The sequence below is a fragment of the Podarcis cretensis genome (genome assembly GCF_951804945.1).
Source record: "Podarcis cretensis genome assembly, chromosome: 17".
Classification (NCBI taxonomy): domain Eukaryota; kingdom Metazoa; phylum Chordata; class Lepidosauria; order Squamata; family Lacertidae; genus Podarcis; species Podarcis cretensis.
Genome location: NC_137187.1, coordinates 28,252,811 through 28,267,745, shown reverse-complemented (window position 1 = coordinate 28,267,745; position 14,935 = coordinate 28,252,811). Strand labels below are relative to the sequence as shown.

At 43.5% G+C, this 14,935-nt stretch overlaps 1 protein-coding gene across 5 annotated transcripts in view; it reads left to right on the top strand.

The window, feature by feature from the left end:
* The window catches only part of SLC24A2 (solute carrier family 24 member 2), an 83,375-nt gene extending 80,744 nt beyond the window's left edge, over positions 1-2,631 (top strand). For all 5 annotated transcript variants that reach the window (XM_079959416.1, XM_079959417.1, XM_079959413.1 and 2 more), the window contains one exon: positions 726-2,631. In XM_079959416.1, coding sequence (XP_079815542.1) covers positions 726-975 — 250 coding nt within the window. In that variant the 3' untranslated portion in view covers positions 976-2,631. The remainder of the gene's footprint in view (positions 1-725) is intronic.
* Positions 2,632-14,935: the final 12,304 nt, after the last annotated feature.

The window sequence follows — 14,935 nt, the reverse complement described above, 5'->3', positions numbered from 1 at the left end:
TGGTGTTGGCTTTATCATATAGCTTTCACTGCCACTGTGTTGATGGTGTGGCAAAATTCACTTTTGCTGCCTTTGACCACTGTCCGGAGAATGGTGTGATACTCAAGGTGACAGGAGCCGGTTCTCCTTACAGTGGACCTCAGCCAGCAACCTCCTCCTCATCTTCTGGCGCAGAAAACACTTCGCCCCATCTAATGCACTTGTTGTTGTTGTTAAGTCATTTAGTCGTGTCCAACTCTTTGTGACCCCATGGACCAGAGCACACCAGGCACTCCTGTCTTCCACTGCCTCCCGCAATTTGGTCAAACTCATGCTGGTAGCTTCAAGAACACTGTCCAACCATCTCATCCTCTGTCGTCCCCTTCTCCTTGTGCCCTCCATCTTTCCCAGCATCAGGGTCTTTTCCAGGGAGTCTTCTCTTCTCATGAGGTGGCCAAAGTCTTGGAGCCTCAGCTTCAGGATCTGTCCTTCCAGTGAGCACTCAGGGCTGATTTCCTTCAGAATGGAGAGGTTTGATCTTCTTGCAGTCCATGGGGCTCTCAAGAGTCTCCTCCAGACTCTAATGCACTACCATTCTCCAAAGAAATGTTTCCGTGCTCCCTACTGATAGCCTTTCCAATGTCGCTTGTGAGCTAAATCACACTGTCTTCCAGTTGTTAGCAAAGCCTACCTTTGCGAAAGCTTTTCCAATATTGTCTCTCTCTCTCTCTCTCTTCCCCCAACAGCCTTCCTCTGCCATGGCTCCTCTACGCTGTGATCAACAATTTCGTCCCCGTGGCCGTGAGCAGCAACGGGCTCTTCTGTGCAATAGTCCTCCTTTTCATCATGCTGCTCTTCGTCATCCTCTCCATTGCGGCTTGCAAGTGGAGGATGAACAAATTCCTGGGCTTCACCATGTTTGGGCTTTACTTTGTGTTCCTGATTGTCAGTGTCCTTCTAGAAGACAGGATCATCGTGTGCCCTGTGTCTATTTGACAAGGAAGGAGGTGCCACTTTCTTGAACAACACCCCACTCCCCACACACACACAAATTGCAAAAGCAAATGCCCAAACCAGAACCAGACAAGAACAAAGAAATAGTCTTGCAAGACAAGATAAGCAATGTCTTTGGAACCCTCTAATTTAAAACAGTGGGGAGAGGGAGAGCTGAAGTCATGAAGCGAAGCGTGGAGAAGTTCAGCTCATACAATTGCTGCCGCTGAACCGTGTTGTGGCTGCTTCAGAAACATGGTCTTGGAGAAGTCCCGTTGCTTATCTGTTGGAGGTATTGTGCATGTATTTTATAACAATGTTAAGCTATTACGCATGCTACACCTAGGATCTGCTCCCATGCATCTTTCTCTCTATATATATATATTAACAAATACATGCTACACAAAGAGAGAGAGAGAACGCAATATCTTATAAACATACAGGAAAATGCCGATATCCATCTTTTGGGAGACACAATTCTCCTGTTTGGGATTTTATCTGTTCATGTAATGTAACAGAAAGAGTTATCAGCACCCAGTGCTGTCAGCATGAAGCGAACGACAGACAAGAGACGACTCTCTGTGGATCGTGTGCTGTTCCGGTGCAGCTAGCACGTGACATGGACACAGAGGCTCTGCAGGCTTGAGAAGCGTGCAGATGTTTAGAGCAGATCAGTAGAAGTTGGGTTGATCCACACACCCCAGACTGTGAGAAATCAATAACCTTTATATGAGGCAGGTCAAATTAAACAAAACAAAAAAGTTCGGATACTTGCATCTCCTGTATGTTCCTGCTTATCACAGCATTACTCCAGCAGCAAGCAACTATTATGTACATGTGTGAAAGAAGCGTCACAGGTCGCATATCACAGAGGTTGTGCATTTCCTCTTATACAATACTTTACCAGTGGCAGAAGTTTGCACACTCAGATGTGCAGCATCAGAGAGGCGAGTGGTCAAGCGATGTCCATGCATGTGAGAACCAGCCTTTAATCCCCAAAAAGATGCACCCTGGCTTGCTCTGGCTTCCTTAGAAGGATCTCTGCATTCTTGCTATTGTTCTTCATCTATATTATATCTATATGTATTAGCAGGACATCTTTGAGGTTCTTACAGGTAAAACCCACACTTGAAGTGTGGACTCCCATCGCCCACAGCATTTACGTAAAAATGTACCACTACTACATAAATATACTCATTTTGGTAGTGCAGCAATACTGTAAGGATACGAAGTCATTTTAAATGCTGTTTCTATTAGTACATTTGCCTTGTCATATGAAAGATGCTAGTGTGGCTTCCATGTAGCTTTTTAAAATAGAACTTCAAAACTGCTCTATGATGGGGACAAGAACAGAAGCGGATAAATCCCATATTTCCTTTTGTTACCTGCACTGCTGTGCACACTTCCATGTTCCTTTTCTGCTAAAACTTTGGGGATGTTTGAGAAGGTAAATCATTTCTAGGGATGTGGAACTAAGTGGTTTGAAGCCGTTTTCTGAAGTTGCTGAGGAATGGGAAGATCTAATTGGGACAGTGAACAATTAAATTTTCATCCATCTCCTGTAGAAGCCCCAGGAAGAGGGACAGTAGCAAAGGAGAAGCAAAAGAGGTTTCATATTTACTAAGACTCAGCATTAAATAGAACAGCTGTAAAAAACTTTTTTTAAAAAAACAGCCCTTCCTTCTACAATAATCAGCACTTATCTGTGAAGCATCTTCTACCTTGTTAAAACTCATGCCATCTCAGTTCCGTGAGTGATTCATTACCAGTGTTCTTGATACCCTAGGTCACCCATGCGCCATGGAAACATGATACTTAAGACCATATAACTGAGGACTCAGCAGATGTTGATGCTGAGCTTTCCTGTTCGTCTCACGCTTCCGCTTTCCTTCGTACTCTGTCTATGCATGCATCTGTACATAGCTATATTCATGCATAGCTATATCCAGGTAAATCACAGAACTCACAGAAAACAAGCCCAGATATTAGCCTAGGCATATTAAAACAAAAGTGGTGGAAAGCGAGATAACAAGTGAAAGCAAGAAAATTACCAAATACTAGCAGCATAACTGCTGTTCCTTTCTTGTTTCTAAGCTGCTGCAGCATCTTCCTGGGCAAACCTTTGTTTGTTGTTGTTTCCTGGAACATCCCTGATGCCCTTTTGAGGCCCTGTTTGTTCATTGTGCCCTTTGGGGTTGCATCCAGGGCTGGGCTTGATACTGACACACATACCGCCATGTTGTAAATTCTATGCATGTTCCTTGAGGTTTACTCCAGCTTCCAGAATCTAGCAGGGCTTTCTGCCATCTCACAGGATTGCAGCCAAAGTTAATATCTGTATGTTGTGTTAAAATACCTGGGCTAAGATTCAAAGATCTGTTCGCCCCTAAAGAGGGAGCTTTGCACTTGTGTTTCACAAACATCTCTTCTGAAATGCAAATCGGTTGTGATAGGACACTGGGTGGGGAGGTTGTGGGGGGAGGTCAGAAATTGCTCTGGATGATTCTAAGCCCTTGGACATGCCCAAAGCACTTCTTTTTATCTTGGCCCTTTTTATCCTTGTTTGAAAAGTTAAAGTGTAATTTGTTCATGCCCATAGAACAGGCACATCCAACTTGCAAGAGACTGCGAACTACAGTTGTTGAGTTTTTTGGGGGGAGGGTGAGCTTTTGGGGGGGGATCCACCATGATCAACCACAGACACCCCACGATCGACCGGTAGATCATGATCAACCGGTTGGACATGCCTGCCATAGCGGTCTTCAGCTTTCTTTTCAAAATGTCAGCTGTGAGGGCAGTTCCATCTATGGACCGCTGTAACCAAGAACACCCTATCTCATGCCCCTGCCCTTCTGCCATGGATGAAATGAAGAGCAGGGCATCTCCTGCCAATCGTAATCCCTGGGTCGGTTGGCAGTGAGTAAGATGATCCTCAGGTCCTTGAGTCCCGAGTCATTTAGAGCCTTTTATGCTAACAGCAAGTCCATAAACTGGGTCTGTGGAAAAGCTGGTTGCAGTTCTTAAGCTGAACAATCCTTTGCATAATTAGCTGAGAAAAACTGCTTTTTCTCTTCTTTTGCAGTTCAGTAGCTTCACTTCTAAGGTAATGATGTAATGGCATTGATGAAGATGGCATGTACTAACTTGCTTGAGTTGGGTGGGCTGGCAAAACATCATAGATCATTTTTATCCAATAGCTGTTTGTAGCCTTTACTTGCAGATTCACACCTGCAATAAAGACATGGGGGAGGGGAGAAAATATGCATTTTGGGGTAGGAAGAAGCTGTACGGCACTTCATCTCTCAAAAATCAAAATCCACATTAAAATTGGAGCAGCTTCAGATGCAAGATTATGATTAAGGGTTTGGAATGCATGTCATAGGAAGAAAGGCCGCTGACTCAGAAGTAGGCTAGCTTTTCAAAAACACCATTTGGGGAGACAACTGTGCAGGAAGCTGTGGGGTGGGTGGTTCTGCAGAACAACACAGTGACATTTGGAGAGGGACAGAGAACCTTAGGAACAAACAGTTCCAACAAATGGCTGGGGCCTCCGCTTGGCAGAGATGCTCCTCGCAGAGTTCTGTGCTTTCCACCGCTCGGTTTCCATGGCTTCAGCATTCCTAGTTGTTTGGAAAGTTAAAAGTGCAATATTAGGTTATTAGAACCTTGTAGCACAAATCATTGGCATCATCAGCACATGAAATGCAGCCACACATGTTTATTTGTGCCCTGATTACCCCTTAGTGCTGTCAAGGCATAACTATGTATTTACAAGACACAATGGGAAGAATAACCCCATCAGGGCCTAGAACCACTGAAAGTGTAGACAATTCTCAGAAACCAGAATGGAGGCTTAGTTTACAACAGTAGGGAGTATGACTTCTCTTAATAACTCTTTGACCCTTCTCAGGAAAAAAAAGAGAGGCAAATTAACATAATTAATTCCAGTTGCAGAATTCAGCTTTTCTTGGCGCAGGACTTGAATTTCTTAGGCGCTTAATTAAAATTTGTTTTTAGCGCAGAGTACACAACAGCCCTGATGCTTTCTAATTCTGTGTAGTTATGAAACATCTGGCTGACTTCAGATAATCCAGGACTTTGCCCAATACTTTCTTGGACATTTTAATATCAGTGAGATGACTGTATGTTTTTCAAAACTCCGTAGTCAGGTATGCCTGAGATCCTTTATAGATTACAGAAAGTAGTACTTCTCATAGATTAGGCTTGGTTGAATTTCACATCGCTGTTTTAAAGTGCTGCAGTTCCTGCTTTGAGAAGCACCAGTGAGATTTAAGTGGTGCATTGCTCTTGATAGCTTTCTCTGCAAATTTCTGGTCCTTCTGTAGTTAAAAATAAAATGTCCCCTGAGTGCTTCAGCTCCTGCTAGTTTAAACTAGTACCGACATTCCCATCAGAGCTGTAATACAAGTGAGGTTTTCCTTGCATGCAGACGGAAAAGCTTATCTAGTGACGGTCACTTGAATGGCTGTAGATGGCGATTTTGAATTGAGTTCGAAATGGTTAGATGTTAGGCGTTAAATGCAGATTTCTCGTGTACAGAAACACATTCAGTTTGCATGTAAAGTGTGTGGACCCCAATGGAACATGCGCCCAAACATGCTTCAGGTTCATTTAAACGCACACACTTGGGCTGCAATCCTGTATCCACTTACCTGGAAGTGAGACCCGTGAGCCAGACTTGACTAAAAACTTGCAGTAGCAGCACTGGCACAGTTGTGGTTCCCTCTTCTCCCTCTGTGTGCTTCTGCCGCCGCCACCACCCTGCAAACGACTGAATAGGGGTTGCACTGTTAGATGCAAACACTAAGTAACAAGTAGATAAATAGGTTCTGCTGTGGTGGGAAGGAAAACTTCGTTTCTGTGCGCTCTGGTTTCCGTCATGGTTTTCCGTTGTGCCAGAAGCGGTTTAGTCTTGCTGGCCACATAACCCGGAAAGCAGTCTGCAGACAAAGCCGGCTCCCTCGGCGTGAAAGCGAGATGAGCGCTGCAACCCCATAGTCGCCTTTGACTGGACTTAACCATCCGGGGGTCTACCATAGACCCCTGAAGAATCACATCATTCTGATTTGAAAAAGTGGGTTGCTAACAGTACTGCAGAGGACCTCTGAAGGCTGCTGGTGTTCTGTAGATAGTGGCACTCAATGCGAATTGCATTTCTTTTTTAACAGGGAACATTGCCCACCAACCTAGGCAGCTTGCCTTACACAGAGTTAGACCATTTGTCCATTTAGCTCAGTACTGTCTCTACTAGCTGGCTGCACCTTCTTCGAGTTTCTTCCCTTCAACTTTATTCATACAAAGCAGATGTTCCGTGCAGTCCTTCTCCAGTGTAATTCCAAAAATTTGATTCTACAGGGTCAGATTACCACCTTGATAGCAACCTTTTTTGTTTTTAAGTTGATTTCAGAAATTAATATTGCAAAAGCCTCCAACATCACATTTAGTCATTGGGGGAATGACCTGGAAAGCTGTACCTGTGTCGTTCCACTGCTGCAGTTTGCAAATTACTTTCTGCAGAACAGATCTACATACATCAGTAGAACTACTTCTGAATAAGTATCCTGTAAATTGCAGTTCAGTAACAAATTTGCACTTTCTCAAGATCAGCCATTGATTGTGAAACATTGATAAAGCATTATGAATGACAATCATATATTATTTTTTTAATAGAGTATTTTTTAAAAAACCCAAGCAAGCAAACCCACGTTTCCTTTGTTACTTAGGGGGGAGAGTATTGATTTCAAGCTGCTAATTATTTACTTATTTTAAAGAATTGTGTTTTGGTTTTTTAAAAAAAAGAAATTAATATATGCAGGCCCAAAATAATAATTTATTTTTATGTGAATTTATTTATTGCTATTCCTCGAATGAAAATGGGACAAATGAATCAGTATTTTCTCTGTGAATAAAAAATTTGTACATAGTGTGAAAGCTCTTATTTGTACATAAGTGTTGCAGAAATATTCTTCTGAATGTATTTCTTCACTATAAGTACTGAATTTTAATTATTGTGACTTGTGTACACTTTTCCACAGCTACTCTGTGTTCCTGTAACTCCTCATAAGGCACCTTGTGTAACTTAAAAATCATATAAGTGTGGAAATAAATGAACAAATTTAAAACGTGAGCGACCTAAACAAGGCTGTGTTTTCTTTTTCTCCTCCAACTCCACCTCCCAAAGAATCTTGGGAAACTTAGTTTGTACCACACAAAGCTACAGTTCCCAGCAAGCCTAACAAACCTTAGGCTTCTTCAGGCAGGGGAGTAATGCGTCTTCTTAAATATATAAACTTTATTTATAACTCTTTGCTGGAGGGAGTTTGGCACAGGTTTCCTGTTCTGGGCTCTGCCCCTGTACTGTTCATGACACAGCTCTCCCCCCAGAGATAGTTGTCATCGCACCAAACACATCACCAAGATTTAAATTGGTACGTTTCCAATTATCGCTGTAGCAACTTCGGACCTAGATATTTTTAGATTAAAGCTGCTTAGCAGCAAGGAAGTCATATGCTAGTCTCTCAGCAAGATGCTTTTCTGTTTTCTGAATCTAGTGGTCCCTCGAAAGTCCAGCAACTGTGCACGTCTAGGTAGGCAAGGGGGTCTGGGTGCTCAAAGAGTTTGGCTTTCCCACACTGCCCACTTCCTGCTGATGGCTTCAGCTAGTCAACAGTCAAAATACCTATCAAAATAGCTTATTAAGTGCAAGGCTGTTCTGCCACCCTTAAGCTTCTCTCGCGACTTGCAGCCTGCCCCACAAGGCTTCCTGCTAGAGGCTTTTCCTGGAAGCCTTAATGGAGGACAGAGGGCAGGTAGCAGACAGAAGGCAGAGCGTCTCAGCGAAGGAAATTTAGCCCCTCGAAAAAGCAGCCCTATCTCACCCAGATTAGCATTGGCAAGTGCCAGGATGAGTGCGCCGGACTCATGTGGGACTGTGCCAACACCTCTGTGTTTAGCAACAGGTGTGCTTGTGGCGATCACACAGGGTCCCCAGACGTTTCACCATCTATTGATCCCTGCGCCACCACTTGATTTCTCGCTGCCACCACCCAGGCCCTACCTGGTACAATACTGAGTCCAGTCAGGTTTAAATTGGAACATAAACTTCTGTTTATTTATTGCAGTTTAACAAGCGTGTGGTTTCATGAACGGTATCGGTCAATTACAATCATGGGATGCCTATCCAGACCTATAACTTCCACTACCTGATCTCACTCACTAAACCACCTCTCAGATATTTACTTGTCTTCCTAGCTCCTAACTGTTCCTGACTCAACTTAGTTCGCTACACTAACTCAACCTACCCACAGACTCTATCCCAATTCACTCCCACTCCAACCAACCACCCAACTCCCAACGAACTCCCCTTTCACCCCTCCCAGAGCTGGTTTTATAGTCCCTCTGACTCCACCCCCGGGTTCTGATTGGGTAACTTGTTTAACTAATTCACCTCCAGCACTCTCATATGTTAACCTCACAGTGCTCAAGAGCACATGCAGGAAATCTGGTGATTTAAAGTCGGCAGTGTGACATGATGGCAACTCATAGCAGGAACTGAAGCATTTCGCAAGAGGTTGTAAGGGGGGGGGAGTAGTTCTGGGGGGAGGCATTGACTAAGGAAGAGGGCTACAGCTCATTACTGTATTGTTAAGACTTGTACAGCACAGGGTTAATTAGCTCCTTTGCCAATTTCAGTCTCGTGCCTGCATCAGTTACTGTACAAAAATTGACGTGCAATTATTACAAAGACGAGGTTTTTTTAAAAAAGAAAAGAGCTGAGCTAAGAGATGATAGTGTTGTTTCCAGCTTCTTAACAATTTCAGCAAATGTGTTTTGTCAATTTTTACATGTTCAATAGTACATTCTCTGGCAAACTCTATTGTCGTGTTCCTTAGCACCCGTTCTTGCAGCTACAAGCGTTAAAAACAAACAAAAATATGTATATGGTGGGCCCTAAAAATAAAGTGTCAAAAACCAAGGTAAAAAGGTACATATTCAGCAAACATATTGTCCATTCAAGGCCTGTGATAGGAGGAGAGTATTTGAGGGGTCCCGATGGGCATGTGAATCAACCCAGGCAGGAAGATCTAGTCAATTCAATTTATTATTATTACGGCTATTAGCCCATAAAATATGTACAAACATAAAAGCACAGAAGCATAAAAAACCAATACATCTAACAACAGGAGGGGAACACCACGATGCAAGGGTGGGTCATTGAGCAGTGACAAATAACAGCTTGGGGCCCGGAAAGATCCAAGGGACGGTTCACAGAAGGGACGGTTCACAGAAAGGAAAACTGGAGGCGAGATCCGTCATGCACTCTCATCATAACTGTCCGATTAGTTTTGTTGTTGTTGTTGTTTTTTGGTGGTTTTTGTGTGTGAAATAACCGCATTCAGGAATCTCGCCACCTGCAGAGTTACAGAAGGGTCTGTGTCCTGCAAAAGCAGTGCGGCATGTGACTCAACAGGCCTGCCAACCAAGCGCAGTAAAGCAGGACCCAGGAATTTAGTCCTGGCTATGCTATGTAAGGGACAGTTGAACATTATATGTGGAAGAGATGAGGGCAGGAAGAACTTTCCTCTCTTTGCGATCAGTTGTTCCAAACACTTGAATCAACTCACTGGTGGGACACACAGACTATGCACATAAGTCATAAGCCTTAACCATATATAGAGAATCCTAGAACTGTAGAGTTGGAAGGGACTATGAGGAATTTTTTTTGCCCCATGTGGGACTCAAACCCACAACCCTGAGATTAAGAGCCTCATGCTCTGCCCGCTGAGCTATCCTACCAGAATATGCGCCAACAGTGATCAAGAGAAAGAAAGAAAGAAAGAAAGAAAGAAAGAAAGAAAGAAAGAATGCATTGGGGGAATGAGATGGTGGTGTGCCAAGATTTGGGGGTCGGGGGAATACATAGCACAGGACCTAGTTTCGTTTGGAGCTTGGCGTTTAAATAAAATTGATAAAGCAATTCGGTTGCTATGCACCCAAGTAGCAAATAAGGCATTCATCATTTAAGTGGGACTAAAGAAGGAAATGATTGATGGGTTCAGGCAAGTAGGAAAATAAGTGAGCAAATTACGTAAGAGATTACACACAGAAGTAGCAGTGTCATTCTATGTACGTCTACTCTGAAGCAAGTCACACGGGGGTCATTTTGACTTACTCCCACACAACATAGGCTCTATGGACTTAAATGGCTAATGGACAGACAGGAACGGCAATCTCCTGGGAGCAGATCTCACTGAACACAACTGGACTTGCTTCTGAGTAGACATACCTAATATTTCACTGTAAAGGCTTTACTGTTGCAACGAACTTTAGCATCCACTTGCGTAATTTACAGAAGTGTCTCCTTGGTGCAAAATGGACCAGAAATTACTTGATGCTAAGTCTGTGTAGCGCAATTGTGGGTGGCGCTGTGGGTTAAACCACAGAGCCTAGGACTTGCCGATCAGAAGGTCGGCGGTTCGAATTCCTGTGACGGGGTGAGCTCCCGTTGCTCGGTCCCTGCTCCTGCCAACCTAGCAGTTCGAAAGCACGTCAAAGTGCAAGTAGATAAATAGGTACCACTCCGGTGGGAAGGTAAACGGCGTTTCCGTGCGCTGCTCTGCTTCGCCAGAAGCGGCTTAGTCATGCTGGCCACATGACCCGGAAGCTGTACGCCGGCTCCCTTGGCCAGTAAAGTGAGATGAGTGCCACAACCCCAGAGTCGGTCACGACTGGACCTAATGGTCAGGGGTCCCTTTACCTTTACCTTTAAGTCTCTGTAGTGCAATTGCCAGTTACAAATCACAGCGTCCGACTCTGCTGGTTTTTACATTCTTTGGGCTGCGGTCACAGTTTGACGTTCCCCCTTCCGACTGAGCGGCTCTGTGAAGTCTCCCACCACATTGGGCAAATAAGCTTTTTCCATTCTAAAGCTACGGTTTCGTTTGCGAGGAAATCCATCTACACCTGTCAGTCACAATTTAGGAAACAGCACAGGCTGAGATAACAGCACTGAGAACTGGGAGGACTGCAGATGGAGCTGCCCTCTCTGACTGGCTAAGCAAGGTCTGAGGTAAAGCTTGTTTCATTAATTCAGAGCCCTCTTTCTCACGCACAGCCGCCGCGCACAGGGAGAAGCCATGTGCCGTCCACCTTGTGAGTGGCTCTTGCATGGAGCCGGACATCTCTCAGTGGCAGGAACCTGATGCAAGCGTCTTTATATATCCTTAAACCTCTTACTAGTGCACCTTTCTTGGACGAGGGCAGCTCTGCGCAAGGTACAGAATGGGCTGGTGCTTCTGATGAAAGGTAGTGGAAGAGTTATGGACTGCCACAGAACCACTGAAAGCAAGGCAGACAAATGCAAAAACATACATATACACAGAGAACAAGGCTTCCAGTTCCTTAATTAAGTAATTAATTAATTTTATTTTATAATATTTATTAAATTTCATCAATAGACATAAGAAAAAAGAAAATATACAACAACACAATTGAAAAGTGAAAAAGAAGAAGAAAAAATAGCAAACAAGATACCTAAACAGAAAAAAAAGAAATTCAATTAATTCATTAAAATGCATTTTCATAAACATTTTGGTTGACTTCCTCTAATCTCCTCCATCTGAATTTCCTCTTAATTTGAATGTAGCAGTTTCCAATATCATTATTTCATAAAACAATATTACAGTCATGTTCCAATTTCTTTACCTTTCTTATAATACCTTTTCTTATTTATATATTTAAATCTAATTTAATCCTAGGCCTGATTGGTTCTTTCAAGTGATTACATATCTTTAATATTAGAATATTTGTTCAAATAGTCTTTAAATTTCTTCCAGTCTTCTTGGTATTCCTCTTCTTTCTGGTCGCGGATTCTCCCGGTGAGATCAGCCAGCTCCATAAATTCCATCATCTTCATCTGCCATTCTTCTACCGTTGGTAATTCTTGTGTTTCCCATTTTCTGGCTATTAAAATCCTAGCAGCAATTAAGTAATTAATTTAATGCAGGGCTGCAATATTTAAGCGGCAGTTACAATGCTTAGTTGAAGAATCAGATTTTTTATTATTATTTTTAAGCGTCCGTAATTAATTGGGCAATGGACCTTTAAAACACTGGTCTTTTTTTTTTATCAAAAGCATTTGCAAGAGGTGCCCCAATGTTTTTTGGTGCAGGGGAACCTTTAAGACGTCAAAGAAACTGTGGTGGGTAGTTTCACAGGAGGAAAAATTGGCAGTGCTCAGTCAGGACCACTGCCCCAAACAGGTAAAACACCTAAGCACACCCCAAAACAATAGAAAAGGGCAGGGGTCCCCCAAAGCGGGTAAGCCTTTCAGCAACAAAAAATAAATGAAAAAACAAACCCAAATGGGGAGGGGGCCACGATGGTCCCAGGTAAATCTGCCCTGGTGGTCCTAGATGAGCGGCATAGGTGCAAACTCCTATTGCCTCAGCTGTTTTGCAGCCTCCCCCCAAAATTTTGGTATGTTATCATCATCACAGGTAAGGGTGACTAACTTTGGGTTCAATCAAGAGGGCTACATTGGCTCAGGCAAGGGGGGGTCCTTCCTTGATTTCTGCCCACTGTGACTTACAGCTGTAGCTCCTCACACTATACCTCACAGCCTCAGGATCAGCTGGGGGCAGGTGGGGGGGAAGTAGGTCCAGGAAAGTCCCATGTCACAGCCATAGAATCATAAGAGCTGGAATTATTATTATTATTATTATTATTATTATTATTATTATTATTATTATTTATACCCCGCCCATCTGGCTGAGTTTCCCCAGCCACTCTGGGTGGCTTCCAATCGAGTGTTAAAAACAATGCAGCATTAAATATTAAAAACTTCCCTAAACAGGGCTGCCTTCAGATGTCTTCTAAAAGTCAGATAGTTGTTTATTTCCTTGACATTTGATGGGAGGGTGTTCCACAGGGCGGGCGCCACTACTGAGAAGGCCCTCTGCCTGATTCCCTGTAACCTCACTTCTCACAATGAGGGAACCGCCAGAAGGCCCTCAGAGCTGGACCTCAGTGTCCAGGCTGAGGGAAACAGAGTGTCAGAGTGTCATCTTGACCACACACACACACACCCCTCGCAATGCAAGCATACCTTAATGAATTTCAAGTAACAGAGGCAGATATTTTTAAAAGAAAAATGGTTCCACTGCTTTGCTATGGAGAAACCTCTTTGTGACATGCTGCCAAGTTTCTGCAGAGTTTCTCGCCTGCATTAAGTTCACACTGTTAGGTCAATGCTGCCCCCGTGTGGAACTAGATGCCACAGTGAGAGATTTTCCCCAATTCTCTCCAATAAGAGATACAGCGGTACCTTGGTTCTCAAATGCCTTGGTACTCAAACAACTTGGAACCCAAGCACTGCAAACCCGGAAGTGTTCCGTTTGCGAATGTTTTTCGGAAGCCGAACATGCTGTTTTGAGTGTTACACTTCCAATCTGAGTGCCACACTTCCAATTTGAGTGTTACGCTGAGGTCTGTCTGTATTTGTTATTTATTTTGATTTTTTTTTTTTTGTGACTGTGGAACCGAGTTCTGCTACTGATTGATTGTGCATGGTTTATTGCTTTCATTGTATGGATCAATGGTCTCGTTAGACAATAAAGTTCATGTTAAATTGCTGTTTTAAGGGTTGTTTTTAGAAGTCTGGAAGGGATTAATCCATTTTGCATTACTTTCTATGCGAAAGCGTGCCTTGGTTTTGGAACGCTTTGGTTTTGGAACGGAATTTCCGGAACGGATTAAGTTTGAGAACCAAGGGACCATTGTACTTCATAAAGGAAATCATATCATCCAGCATTTCTGCAATGAAAATAAGGATGTGCTAAGTAAGGGAAAGTGGGGCATTCAAATCAGAAATTGGAGTGGCTTCTGTAAATTCAGGACTGTCCCTGGAAAATAGGGACACTTTGAGGGTCTGGGAAAGCCAAATAAATTTGTGAAACTAATCTCTCCCCCCTCCCATTTTATTCTCTCTGTGTGTGTGTGTGTGTGTGTGTGTGTGTGATGCTTGCCCTGTTATTAATACATTTATACTAGCCAGAATCCAAAGAACACTAATAATAATAATAATAATAATAATAATAATAATAATAATAATTGTACCCCGCCCATCTGGCTGGGTTTCCCCAGCCACTCTGGGTGGCTTCCAACAAAGATGAAAAATACACTAAAATGTCACATATTAAAAACTTCCCTGAACAGGGCTGCCTTAAGATGTCTTCTGAATGTCAGGTAGTTGTTTATCGCTTTGACATCTGGTGGGAGGGCGTTCCCCAGGGCGGGCGCCACTACCGAGAAGGCCCTCTGCCTGGTTCCCTGTAGCTTTGCTTCTCGCAATGAGGGAACCGCCAGAAGGCCCTCGGCGCTGGACCTCAGTGTCCGGGCAGAACGATGGGGGAGGAGACGCTCCTTCAGATATACTGGACCGAGGCCGTTTAGGGCTTTAAAGGTCAGCAGCAACACTTTGAATTGTGCTCAGAAACGTACTTCTCATGCATCCAAAAGGCCTTTAGAGTTGTGATGTTCAAAGAGCGACTTTCCTTACCCTATGACAAAATGGCTTTGGGAACTGAGACGGGTTAACAACCACCACCAGTTGCAATATGGAGGAAAGAGTGTCATGTCACCCGAAGAGGGGGGAAATGCCCAAGCCTTTGAGAGCCCACGTGGAGAAAATAAGGCCAAGGTAAAAACAGAGCTGCTCCGTGATCAAAAGATGCTTAATATCTTTTGTGGCACCTGCCCTGTGGAATGCCCTCCCACCAGATGTCAAAGAGAAAAATAACTACCAAACTTTTAGAAGACATCTGAAGGCAGCCCTGTTTAGGGAAGCTTTTAACGTTTAATAGGTTATTGTATTTTAGTGTTTTGTTGGAAGCCGCCCAGAGTGGCTGGGGAAACCAAGCCAGATGGGCGGGGTATAAATAAA